Source organism: Myotis lucifugus, unplaced genomic scaffold, assembly GCF_000147115.1.
Source record: "Myotis lucifugus unplaced genomic scaffold, Myoluc2.0 scaffold_27, whole genome shotgun sequence".
NCBI classification, from domain to species: domain Eukaryota; kingdom Metazoa; phylum Chordata; class Mammalia; order Chiroptera; family Vespertilionidae; genus Myotis; species Myotis lucifugus.
In genome coordinates this window covers 389,750-403,839 of record NW_005871075.1, presented here as the reverse complement: position 1 = coordinate 403,839, position 14,090 = coordinate 389,750, and the positions used below count along the sequence as shown (strand labels likewise).

The 14,090-nt window shown below is 38.8% G+C and overlaps 1 protein-coding gene across 4 annotated transcripts in view; it reads right to left on the bottom strand.

Annotated features, from left to right (window-relative positions):
* The window catches only part of MRPS28 (mitochondrial ribosomal protein S28), a 103,926-nt gene that overhangs the window by 79,054 nt on the left and 10,782 nt on the right, over positions 1 to 14,090 (bottom strand). For 3 of the 4 annotated variants that reach the window (XM_023751918.1, XM_023751917.1, XM_006086284.3), the window contains exon 2: positions 6,185 to 6,366. In XM_023751918.1, the coding sequence (XP_023607686.1) occupies positions 6,185 to 6,366 (182 nt within the window). Of the gene's footprint in view, positions 1 to 521; positions 601 to 6,184; positions 6,367 to 14,090 lie in introns of those variants that run through there. The other variant, XM_014453666.2, reaches the window with a different exon arrangement.

Genomic DNA, 14,090 nt, shown 5'->3' with positions numbered 1-14,090 from the left:
CTCATGGGGTGAGAGGTCCCGCTGGGGTGGCTGGCCAGCCTGGGTGAGGGGCTGATGGCTGTTTGCAGGCTGGCTACGGCCCCCAGCCACCCAAGCTCCCAGTGGAGGCTGGCTGGAAGCAGGTATCTGGGGTTTATTTATCTTCTATAATTGAAACTTTGTTGCCTTCAGCAGAGGCCAGAGCCGGCCAGGGCAGGGAAGCTTGGCTTCCTCCATCGCCGGGGCAACCAAGCCTCCTGCTTGCTCCAGCTCTGTGGCTGCTGGCCGCCATCTTGGTTGGGTTAATTTGCATATAGTTGCTCTGATTGGCTGGTGGGCGTGGTTTGGGCGTAGCAAAGGTACGGTCAATTTGCATTTTCTCTTTTATTAGATAACCAGAGATCTTTTAATAAAAATCTAATATATGATTTTCAATCGTCAATTTATTGAAAAACATACACATATTTTAATTGTGTACAACATCCGCTGGAATAAAAAGAATCGCTTCATTCAAATTCTTATTTTCTCTATTCCCCCACAAATACACCTTGAAAACTTTAGTTTTTGAAACATTCAACATCCATCCATTCACTCTTCATTTGATCTGATACATCACACAACCTGAAATAGAAACAAAGACTGGGAAATCATCTTGTTTATTCCACCTTATTGTCAAACAAAAGTACAAATAATATTCAGTGCATGTGCTAATTACCTTAGAACTGCCAATCATGCTTGTTTTGAAACTGCGATTTCTGAGCTGTCAATCATGTGTGTTGTGACAGAGATGCCAGTGTAGAAATAATGCTTTAAAAGACGTAATCTTCATGAACACATTAAAAAATAAATGGACTTCACTTATAAAACTGGACTTCAGCCCAGCTGGCGTGGCTCAGTGGTTGAGCGTTGACCTCTGAACCTCAGAAATCAGGGTTTAATTCCCGGCCAGGGCACATGCATGGATTGTGGGCTCGATCCCCAGTAGGGGCCATGCAGGAAGCAGCCAATCAATGATTCTCTCTCGTTGCTGTTTCTACCTCTCCCTCTCTGAAATCAACAAAAATATATTTAAAAAATAAAACTGGATTTCAGGATTTTACAGAAATGTATACCATTCATGAAAAATCAAAAATACAACTTAATGAAAAGATTTAGAGAATTTGGCTCTTTAGCCAAAAGATAAGCATGATTTAACCACAAGGATTTTATATTTCAGTAAAAAGAGGAATGTTCCTAACTGATAGTAATCAAAAGTATTATGCCCATGAGTGGGAATGAGAGAAACCGATCTAAATCTGGCATTTTAGTTTTAATTTTTGAAGCTGGCAAAAATATCAATATAATACACCCCCTCCTCCACCTACCCAACCAATACAACCCAATTTACTATCCACATAGTCATTTAGGTCTGAAACCAAACATCATTCCTTCCACCTCACGACCCACAATTACTCAGACACCTATACCTGGTCTTTCTGTCCCCTAAACTGTTAATGAAAAACTCCTTTCTTAATCCTCAGGCGTAATTCACGTAATTCTCATCACGTAATTAAGCCAAGGAAGCCACCTGAGTTCCCAGAAGAGCCAGGCTCTCTCGCTAAGTATTCTGCAAGTGCGGCTCCCTTCCACCGCCCCCACTTCTATCTCCTACCATCACCCACCCTTACAACTCAATTCCATGTTAGTTCCTCTGGGAAACCTGCTGGCACAAGCTGACAGGTTCAGTGATCCCCTCTTCTCCAAATCCCCACAGAAGCCAGGAAACCTGTTATATATGTTCACTCTCTATCCCCACAACTGAACCATCACCCACTGAGAGCAAGGGTTGCCTGTAATCTGTACACCGCTAGCATTAGACACACAGGTGGCTCATTAAATATTTGCTGACTCCATGAAAAACTGTACATGACCCACTTTATTTAAAAATAAAGTAAACAGCTTAATTCTTGAGACTCATAAAATGTATTATAGGTATATTCCAAGCCAACCAAACTAATCAACGCCATAAAGCAATATTTTGGACTTAATGATGTTCTTAAGAAGTTTACTGATTGACTTAAAAATTCACTGTAGGAATTGGTACCACTTCAAATACTACTTGCGATCCAATAACCCATGTTATTTTCACTACTGGTCCTGCTGGAGGTGTTAAGGTCTCAACCACAATATCTGCTCATGTCCAAGACACTCAGCACCTGACTAGTTCAGCACACACTGTTCTGATATGTGACATACCCTATCGAGAGCTCAGTGAACAGCCGTCAACACAGGCAGGACCGCAACCTGGTCACACCTCACTCTTCAGGAAGTCAGTTATCTGGCGGCATCAAGTCCCCACAGAACCCATGAAGAGTTAAGCCGAGGACTGCCAGAGCTGTCAAAATGCACCTTGAAGTCCAAGTACACACACTTACCTAGAGAAGAGGCTGCAAGGTTCTTACTCAAGCACTAGTTGTTCTTATTTTTGCAGCATAACAAATTTGGTAACCAGTTTCCCAGGCATCAGAATATTAGAAGAAGAAATTAAGAGGTCTAAGCTAAAAATGTAAACACAGGAGCAGTAACAGAAAAAGAAAGATGACACCCATAGGTGAAACACAAAAACTACGTAACTGGGGGTTATGTGGTTAAGGAGCAATAATTCTACATATTTGAATTACGATACAACACAGAAATTAATGTTTATTACTTTGATCTTGGTCATCAAAAACAAAGACCAAAAAACGCAGATTAAACTACTTTAGGTCTAAAATGTTCAAAGAAAGTAGATGACATTTTATAAAAAGAATCAATCTAATTAAAAATTAAGTATTACATTTATAAAAAGTCAACTTCCTACTCTTTGTAGAATAAACTTATCATCCCCAAGTAACTACAGGGATACTGACTCTAAGCTACTAATAATTGCCAGACATTAAGTTCTTGTAACCACAGGTATCACTATAATTATGATAAAGCATTCATTCTGAAACAAAACCTGTACCCACTGTTCATCAGCTAATAGCTGGTAACACTATCCAAGCACACTATGGACACCACACCGAGGGCCCCGGTGTACCATAACCATGGACACCATAGCTAAGGACACTGTAACAGGCGACCTACCGTTCTTTAACAGATCTCCTTTGAGCTTCATTACCACATGCCTTCAGGGTCCCTGGTATAAAACTGATTCCTATGTGAGACTGTTGTAGGAGGTTTTTATGAGATATTAAGAACTCTATATTGTAGGGTTTAGAGAATAGCACTTGAGAGTGAAGAGAACATTCCCGGCACTGGTCACCCACAGCTCTAGGTCTGAGCCCCTGCCTTGGTAATAAGCAGTTGTCCGACTGGAATGCTTCACGCTCAGAGACTCATTTTCTTCATCTGGTAAATGGGGGAGTAGCTCCCACTTTCTATGCTTCTTAAGGAGGAATAAATCAGATGACATATATAAAGTCCAATGTAGGTTTTAACAAACCTCGAATCATGATTATCACATGGGAGATGGAAAGGGATCTTAACCACACTAGGACAAGTTTGGGAAATTGTGTGCTGTATTGACATAGGAAAACTGTCTAAAGAAAAGGGCAGCGTGTTTTATATTTTTAAGTAGCAGAAGCTCTCTGACTCACAGGATTGGCACATGGAAAAGTAGATTGAAGTGAGGACTCATAAAAAAGTATACACATATACCGCAAAGACGTTAACTTAGCGATTAACGCACATGTCCTACTATGGGGCCAAGCCTTCTCCCCGAGTAGAGGCTCACTCCCTGGGGCCCGGTGCTGACCTCCTGGCACAAACAATCCCCCACTGCAGTGTCTGCAATGGCCAGAGGCAGCCATTTCAGGGTAAAACAGGGACAGAAGGACATTTGGAAAGCAATTCCTTCCAGACTTTTTATGATCTGACCTCTCCAATCTTTATGGTTTACTCGTTCAAATTCAATAACAATTTTGTTTAAAAACAAAATCTCTCCTTTATGAGGAGTCTTTCCAAAATTATATTTCATAAGAACAAAAACCATTTCTGTGCTCATGTTTTATTAGTTTAGGCAATAACCAAATATATTATTTAACAAGAATATAAATAGGTTTTGGAACAAACACAACTAGCTTTTGCTAAAGATATACCTCAACTGGAAGAAGCAAAAGTGCCCAGGTTAGTAGAGGACATCTACTTTCTAATTGTCCATGTAGCACTGGAATCTGAAGTGCGTTTTACAGAAGAGAATGTTCATTAATTCAGCAAGTCAGTTACTTCAATTAATTACCAGAAGTTAGTGCCAGAGTCATTCTGATTTGTTACAATATAATTTCTGATTTCAAGACAGTAGCTGATATGAAAGAAAAACAATGTAAGAGATATAACTTTTGAGGCCCCATCCACATCTCTAAAATCTCGAAATTTACTTATAATATTTCTATTTTGCAATTCACTCTAACATGATCACACTACTGAACATGCTTAAATACTAGTTTATATTCTGAATGTTACTATTAATGCAGTGTATTTCTAGAACTAATTTTTCCTTTAAAAATGTTTCTCAAACATTTTACTTTTTTGTAGTAGAAATACCACCACCACTCCCCACTTTAAACACTGAATGCAGAGCTGCTCCGCCCCACAGCCATCACGGCAGCCTTTCTGCACAACTCTAGTGCTTCCTGGGACAAAGGCCGAAACTGTTTCTTTAAGCCATAATCAAAAACTAATGTAAAATTTAAAAAGTTATAGAACTTATTAAAAGGCTTGTGCCTCACTAAGATACTCAGTTAACCCAAATGATTTCTGATCTTATCCATTACTCTAAGTTTGAAAGGCCACTGGACTTATTGAAAGCAATAATAAAAAAAAAGTAAACCATTTTGCTAAGCTGGGTATTTTATTAAATTTGAGTTTTCATGTATCTAATTACTCTGTAATATTTAAATTATCCTACAGTAGAACAGATTCAACTACACACAACTCTAAATAAAGAGAAAAATGGTTCTCAAAAGGGATAAAAAAGATCAGGCTGATGAATAATAAACAAATTAGATAAATACTTACATCTTATTTTTAAGTCACTTAAATAAACGTATCAGAGCAGGAATCTGCCAGAATATGTGCAGTCAGCGGCCTGACATGAAGGCAGAGAGCAAACATATGTCCAGCTGCCGCATCCAGTCATGTCCTCTAAACCTGCTGGCATGTGACTGGGAGACCAGAGACCCGCTGGGTCTCATCGCCTTCCCATTTGGGGTTGTCATCTTTCCACCAATGATAAAGGCTACAGGTAAGATTTGAATAAAATATCTCCCACCCTCAAATTTTGGTGTGGATTCAAGTGGAAAGGCAACATAACTGAAACAGTACTTTAAAATATTGTAGCCCGGCCAGCGTGACCCAATGGTTGAGTGTCGACCTATGAACCAGGAGGTCCGTGTCCGATTCCCGGTCAGGGTATATACCCAGGTTGCAGGCTCGATCCCCAGTAGGGGCATGCAGGAAGCAGCCAATCAATGATTCTCTCTCATCATTGATGTTTCTATCTCTCTCTCCCTTTCCCTTCCTCTCTGAAATAAAAATAAAAATAAAATAAAATAAAATATTGTAGACAGTAAGATCAGGATACTTTCAAAGCTAAGTGACAGGCAGCTGTAAGAGACCCCGAGAAGGGTTTCAAAAGAACCGAAGTATCTCTACGTGTAGAAATCAAGAGACTGGATAACTATTTTGTGAAGAGTATAACCCTCCTTTCCCGGATAAATTGGAAACTGGACAACAAAGAATTGGCTAAATTAGAAAGTTTTTCTCAGAAAAACTGTCTGTAGACACAGAGCTGTAGTTGTGCTCCCAGCATCAGAGCATGCGTCACAGAGGGAGGGGAAGGAAGCAGGAGCCAGGCAGGTGCAGTCCGGCTGCAGTGAGCCACGCTGAGCACACTGCCAGAGAGAACTAGACTGTGGAACCAGAGAGCAACAGGGCTTACGCCATGACTGTTGTTTATCATTTGGGAAAACAAAGGATGAACAGTCAACTCTTCCCCAAAACTATTCTCACTGCTTTGAGAAGACATGGATCTGGCCCCAACTTGGTGAACTGGCATTATGAAGAGAAAAATAGTGTCTTTTCTATCTTTTTTAAAACCACCAACTAAAGTCCAATAATATATACTTTTGAAGTATCTCAACTTTATGGAAACACTATTGAAGCACTTGGAAATGACTGTACTTACTCTCCATCCACTTCTGGTCTTGTACACACACAATGAAACTTGCCGCCAAAATCTATGTAAAGATCCTTCTCCACAATATGAAAGATTCGCCCAATGACGATCTTATCCTTGGCAGGTCCCATCTGAGTGAGAGGAGAATGTCTCAGCATCGATGCGAAGGATTCCGCACCTTTCAGAGAGCCCTAAACATGAAAAGAGGTATTTATGTGCATATAATTCAATATAAAGATATAATATGGTGGGGATAATAAAATCTTACTGGGGAAATTTAAGTCAGTTTGCTGTATATTTACATTTTGTAGCAATTGTAAAAGAGATATACATAGGATTTTGCTTTAAAAAGCCAGGTATACTCTTCAACTTCATTTTCTCCCTTTACTTCGTGAAGAGGAGCCAGCGTGGCCGGGTGGCTGGAGTGGAACCAGGACTGTGAGCAGGGCTCGGAGTGGCCTTAGACAAAGCCTCCTGCCTGGGAGGAGGGGAGTCTGAGCCTGTGAGGAGGGCAACCCAGGAGGTGATGGACTTATTCCTAGTACTGACCACCTGCAAAAACATGCCTTCCAAGTCAGCTTTAGGGAGAGTGACTGTTCTTTTAACACAATTTTCACACATTAAGATAAAAATGATTAAGGGTCCTTCAATTAGCACGCTGACCATGAGTTCATAATACAGTATTTTTAATGGCTTGACCTTGTTATAACTTTATTCAAAGGAAAATAGCTTCTTTAATTGTTTTGTGCTGCTCACTTTCTAGAAGTTGTTTTACCTACTGAAGTTACTGAGGGATGAGTGAACGAATACTGCAGGCTGATTACTTTTTTAAAACTTACATTTTTTCCAAACCTATGCTCACCAGGGCCTAAATTTTGGAGGCAACAAACACCTTATTTGAACATGCCTCTCCAACCTTTACACCAAGTGACCCAAAAAGCTGCCAATTCTGACTGGGCCCCAGAACAAGACAAGGCCCTGCAACAGGTCCAGGCCACCAGGCAGGCTATTCTACTGCTCGGCCTTTACAACCCACGCGTGGGGGTGCCTGGACGTATCTGTGCCTCGTGCTGACGCAGAATGGAGACTCCGACAAGCCTCTCCAAGTGACTCTCAGGTGACTGAAGGACAGTGGTGAAGGCACAGCCTCCCAGTGGGCAGAACACTGAGCAGTTCACCTGAATGATCATTGGCCTGGACAAAGACAGGGCCAAGGTATGACTCTATGTTGATTTGTGTGAAGTGACTCATGATTTTGCTGGATGGTCAGGGACTTAGAAGTAACATAACTGGAAAATAGATGACAAGTGGTCTGGGAACGACATTAGCTACCATAGATCTCTCTGAATGGACACAGAGTGAAAAAACGAATGAGTCACATGGGAGTGATTTCTTCAGCAGAGAGGAAGCTTAATAATCAGAGGACAAGATAACCAGTCCTGTGGACATCAGTCAAGCTCTTGCCCCTCACAAATGGGTTCAAGAACACAGTGGCCATGGCAGCAGGGATGTGCTTCTGTTGTAGGGGCCGGAGGGGTATCTCAACATGTCCCAGACCATCAGACAACTAGAAATTTCGCCAAGGCCGCAAGGCCCTGAATTTTTGTGGGATGGAGGTTATGTATGGATTCAGAAACACTGCCTTATACTCCCCCAACACTGCTAAATGACCAACCGCCAAGAGCAGAGACCAGCACTAAGCTTCCGATAGAGCAGCTCTCCCTGGGATCAGCCGGCCACCTGGTGGCAGGGTGGTCACACAGGACCACTCTAAATGAATATATTATCACTGGAATGGACACTCTGAATATGGATTTGCCTTCCCTGCCCACAAAGCTTCTATCAAAACCACCATCCATAAACTAAGAGAATTTCACAGTCATTGTCATGACATGCCACACAGCACTGCTTCTAACCAAAGAAATCATTTTACAGGAGATGATGTGGGATAATGGGGTTGTGCTTATGGAATTCACAGGTCTTTCCAGTGCTGGGCCTGACAGACCAGTGAAATGATTTTTTAAATTAAACTTCCTATTTTGAGACCATTGTAAATACAAATGCAATGGTAAGAAGTAATACATGGAGAGCCCTGTACCTTTGTCCCAGTTCTCCCAATGGTAATATCTTGTAAGACACACTATATTACATCCAGAGCATTCGGATTTTATACAATTTTATCACATGGGAAGGTGCATGTATTTGCCACCACAGTCCAGTTGCAGGACAGTTCTAGCACTACATTTTGCTCTCCATCTCCCTTCTGCCCACCCCATCCCTAAATTTCCTAACTACTAATCTGTTCCCCATCTCTATAATTTTGTCATTTCAAGAATATCACTCAAATGGAATCACAGGGTCTGTAACCCTTTGGGACTGGCTTTTTTCACGCAGCATGATTCCCTTGAGATTCATTCAAGCTGATGTGTGAATCAATTGCTTGTTCCTTTGTCTTGCTAAGTAGTATTCCATTGCACAGATGGACCAGTTTATCTAACCACTGATCAGCTGAAAGATAGCTGGGCTATTTCCAGTTGGGCTATTACAAGTAAAGCTGCTATGAACATTTGTGTGCAGGTTTTTATATGAATGTAAGTTTACATTTCTCTGGTATCAATATTCTCTGCCTCAGTTTGCACTTACTTCCTATGGGAGAACCCAATGTCTCAACTAGGCCAAGGGACTTATTGAGCAGCCTACTCCTAGATGGGGCATCTACCATTCATGCAACCTCTGCCAACTGCCAACACCAGAGCACCCACAGCTTTAAACTGCATCAACACTGTTGAATTTTATTCCCAAATCCCTACAAACCAGGCTCCATTCAAATGTGAGTTTCCTTTATTTCCCATTATTTAATGCTGATCAAAACAAACCCAAGAGTTGGAATCATGTTACAAAATTTAATGTTAAGTAAAAGAAAAATTTAATATGACATTTAAAAGAAAAATCAAAATAAAACAAAACCTACACACATTAAAAGGGAGCAAGATTTTCAAGCCAAAATGAGACTCAAGAAAGATATAAAGATGGTAAGCTAATGCTAACTTGAGAAGTCATAAAAGAGTCTGACTGCTTAGAAATAAATCATACGATCACCCACAAAACAAATACATGCAGAATATATTCATTTTTTCTTTTAGAAAATGTATAGTATTATTTATAAACATTTTATTGGTATTGACAAAAACTTACTTTCCGTCTTTTAGTTGTAATTTTGATGTTGAGGGAGGCAGCGAGTGCTGTGTTTACTTACTTCACCATTTTCCTGAATATGTCAATATATTTTGTCATATTAAGTTGACAAAAACTTAATATAACATCTTATTTGCGAGAGGGATGTCCAACTGCCGTATGGACAATCTACGTTGTCCATATATTTTGTCAATATAAGTTGACAAAAACTTACTTTTCATGTCTTACTAGAGATTCATATTTACTTCAACACACTCTTTCATTATTTTTATATTAACTGGTCATTTCTTCTAAACATGCTTTGAAAATGTTAGATTCCACTTTGAAACTAAAGATTTCAGAAGATTTTTATTACAAACTCAGAAATAATGCTCCTAGAATTCGCTAATGTAAAACCAGGAGCACTAATGTTACACACAAATATTTTCAACATTCCTTTACATATTAGTTTTTTAAATATTGGTATAATTTTTAAAGTTGTCAATATAAAACTGGTGAGAAAACAAAAAATTAAATAAAACTATTATGATATTGCTACTACATGGATTTAACAGACTTAAAGTATGTTAAAAATATGAGCATTTCCCCTCTTATATAGAAACAAATCCTTTAAATAAGCTATATTTTGGACTTTCCCAGTAAATCAGATATATATATCCTGATTTAAATATTCTGTGGTCTGGGATAGTCCAGCATTTTGAAATAAAAAATGCCAATAAAAATGTTCATGAAAAGGTGAAAAGTAGCCCAGCCGGCATGGCTCAATGATTGAGCATCAACCTATGAACCAGGAGGTCACAGTTCGATTCCCAGTCAGGGCACATGCCCAGGTTGTGGGCTCGATCCCCAGTGTGGAGTGTGCAGGAGACAGTCAATCAAAGATTCTCTCTCGTCATCGATGTTTCTATCTCTTTCTCCCTTCCCTTCCTCTGAAATCAATTTCCAAAATAAAGGAAAAAAAAGTAAAAAGTAACATTTACAAAATATTTGTATAAAATCTATCACTAAAATGAAACTTTAAACTGTCTTGTAACATCAGTATTCCACATAAATAAGCTGAAATAGTAAAATGTTATTCTCCATCTTAAAATAATAAAATGTTCTATTGTGTGGTCTTAAAAACTCTTGCAAACCATTTTTTCAATGTGCTGAAGAGTAATACGCCACCCTCTACCCTTAAAAAACAGTAATACTCATAAAGCATAAAACCATCTCTGCTCAACTACTGCCACCTTGTGGCTATAAAATGGGTGTTGCGCTCCCAACTGGCTGAACAGGTTCTATAAATCTCTACCAACAAGAGGGGTAAAGGTTTGAAAAAAAAATTTTTTTTAAATATTTTATTGATTTTTTACAGAGAGGAAGGGAGAGAGATAGAGAGTTAGAAACATCGATGAGAGAGAAACATCGATCAGCTGCCTCCTGCACACCTCCTACTGGGGATGTGCCCGCAACCAAGCTACATGCCCTTGACCGGAATCGAACCTGGGACCCTTGAGTCCGCAGGCTGACGCTCTATCCACTGAGCCAAACCGGTTAGGGCTAAAAAAAATTTTTAATAAAAGAAATAAGAAAAAGGTGTCAGACTTAAAAAATAGCCCTAGTTGGTTTGGCTCGTAGATAGCCTGTGGACCAAAAGGGACCGGGTTTGATTCAGGTCAAGGGCATGTACCTTGGTTGCAGGCTCCTCCTCCTCCTCGGTCCGGGCCCTGGTAAGGGAGCGTGCAGAAGGCAACCAATTGGTGTATTTCTCTCACACAGATATTTTTCTCTGTCTTTCCCCCTCTCTTCCACTCTCCCTAAAAATCAATGGAAAAAAACATCCTTACTCCTCGGGTGAGGATTGAAATTCTTTTTTTCTTCTTTTTTTAAAGGGTGAATATCCTCGGGTGAGGATTTTTTTTTAAAAGTGTATATATATATATAATATATATATAATATATATACATAATATATATTATATATATACATAATATATATTATGTATATTATGTATATATAGTATAATATATAGTATAATATATATACTATATATATTATATATATAATATATATATATAATATATATAATACTATATATATTATATATATTATATATATATTATATATATTATATACTATATATAATATATATTATATATATTATATACTATATATATTATATATATATATATATATATATATTATATATATATATATATATATATAAATAAAACTAGGTCACAAAAATGAAAAGAACTTGGTCCCTACCCTGAAAAAAACAATTTGAAGAGACAGATGCATAAACCAATCTTAAAGGTAACGAGGCAAGGGAAAGAGAAGTGGGTAAATGGGAAAAGGGCACCTACAAACCTCCACACAAAACAATGGCATTTCATGTCATTTAAACTTGAAGTCCACAGAAATTTGAGGATAAGAAATTCATGATTAAATTCCTACCTGCAGGAGAAAGTTCCTTTTAAGGATAACTTGCTTGGCTCTTACTGAATAACACTTAAAAAAAAAATATTGATTTCAGAGAGGGAGAGAGAGAATGAGAAACATCAAGGATGAGAATCATTGATTGGCTGCCTCCATGTGACCGAGCCCGTAATCCAGGCATGTGCCCTGACTGGGATTGAACCCTGACCTCCTGGTTCAGAGGTCGACGCTCAACCACTGAGCCATGCCAGCTGGGCTGAATATCACTTATTTCTGAGGTGTACATACAGACACATAAGTCTGCACTTTTAGGATAAGAATTAAATCAATGGGTACAATTTCAACCACTGAACCATATAAATTTAATTCCAATTCAAATAAACAAATATATATTCAATCCCTACTTATGTGTAAGGCATTATGCAAGGAATGAAAAGGGTGAATAATGAATGAGTCCTGGCCAGAGTGGCTCAGTGGTTGGAGCGTGGGCCTGCTCACCAGGGCACGTACCTGGGTTGCAATTTCAATACCCAGCCCTGATGAGGGTGAGTTCAGGAAGCAAGCTGAGTGCAGGATGTGTCTCTCTTACATAGATGTTTCTCTCTCTCTCCCCCTCTCCCTTCCGCTCGCTAAAAAAAATTAATGGGAAAAAAACATCCTTACTCCTCGAGTGAGGATTGAAATTTTTTTTTCATTTTTTTAAAAGGGTGAATAAAAATTACCCCTAATGTAATACAGAAAAGAGGATAAAACAAATTCACAATGACTTCAATATAACTTAAGAGTTGTGTGTGTGCCATAAAGATAGTATAAAACAATGCCCTGGACATTCAAAAAGAGTTTCATCTGGTTGGGGAGATGACAAAGGCCTAATTAAAGAGGCAGTGTTTCCAATGGAATCTGCAGGCAGGGACACTAATTCAGGGGAAAGAGAAAAGGTAAAGAAATACAGATTTGTGTAAAGAACAGCAAACTGTTTATCTTCCAAAAAAAATTTTTAAGCAGAAGCCATGTTACAAATGGAATCTTAATCTTACTAGTACATAGAGCCCTAATATATACATATAACATACATGTAGTATTCTGTTGATATAGTTGTATTTTATGAGTTCAATTGATACCATTTGCCCAGCCAGTATGGCTCAGTGGTTGAGCATCAACCCATGAACCAGGAGGTCAAGGTACGAGTCCCAGTCAGGGCACATGCCTGGATTACGGGCTCAATCCCCAGTGAGGGGTAGGCAAGAGGTGGCCAATCAATGATTCTCTCTCATCATTGATGTTTCTATCTCTCTCTCTCCCTTGCCCTTCCTCTCTCTGAAATAAAAACATTTTTAAAATTTATTAAGTAAAAAAAGTAAACATGCCATTATTTTGATAAAAATCTCAAATTGATATCAAAAAAGTCCACTTACAATACCCCACATGGATAAGGGGGTGAGGCAACAGGCACTGTCACACACTGTAAGTGGGAATGTAGCACAAACAGGCTCTATCAAAATGCAAATTGTGTGTATACTCTGACCCAGCATATATTCCATAAATATGCAAAAACGTAAATGTTCACTATAGCACTGTCTGTATTAAAGGAGAAATAAAACAGAAAAACACCTAGAAGCTCATTAATGAAAGCTTGGTTAAACAAATTATGCCATGAAATACCAAGCAAATATTTTTTTCAAAGAGGTATATACACTCAACACATATGTAATGAGAAGGAAAAGTATTTGAAGTTATACATACTTAAGTAAAAATAGCAATTTTCAGTAACAACTAAAATATACTGCTTACTAAGTCTCAGGCACTTGTGCTGTGTTTACATAATGAATTCATTTAATCTCAATAATCCCATGACATAGGTTTTTCTTTTATAAAAAAGGGAATGAGCCCTAGCTAGGTTGGCTCAGTGGATAGAGCATCGGCCTGCAGACTGAAGGGTCCCAGGTTTGATTCCACTCAAGGGCACATGCCTGGGTTGCAGGCTTGATTTCCCATGGGGGGCATGCAGGAAGCAGCCAATCAATGACTCTCTCTATCATTGATGTTTCTATCTCTCTATCTCTCTCCCTTCCTCTCTGAAATCAATAAAAATGCATTTTTAAAAAAGAGAATGATACACATATATTAAGTAATTTTCCAAGGAAACACAGCTAGTGAATAATAGGACCATAATTCACACCAACACTTTATGAATCCAGAGTTTAGACTCTGAAACAGTAATAATGTACTTCAAAACTGTACCAGCCAATTTGTGTGTTTTTAAAGTATAATTACACTTAATACTTAATGAGCTTATCTA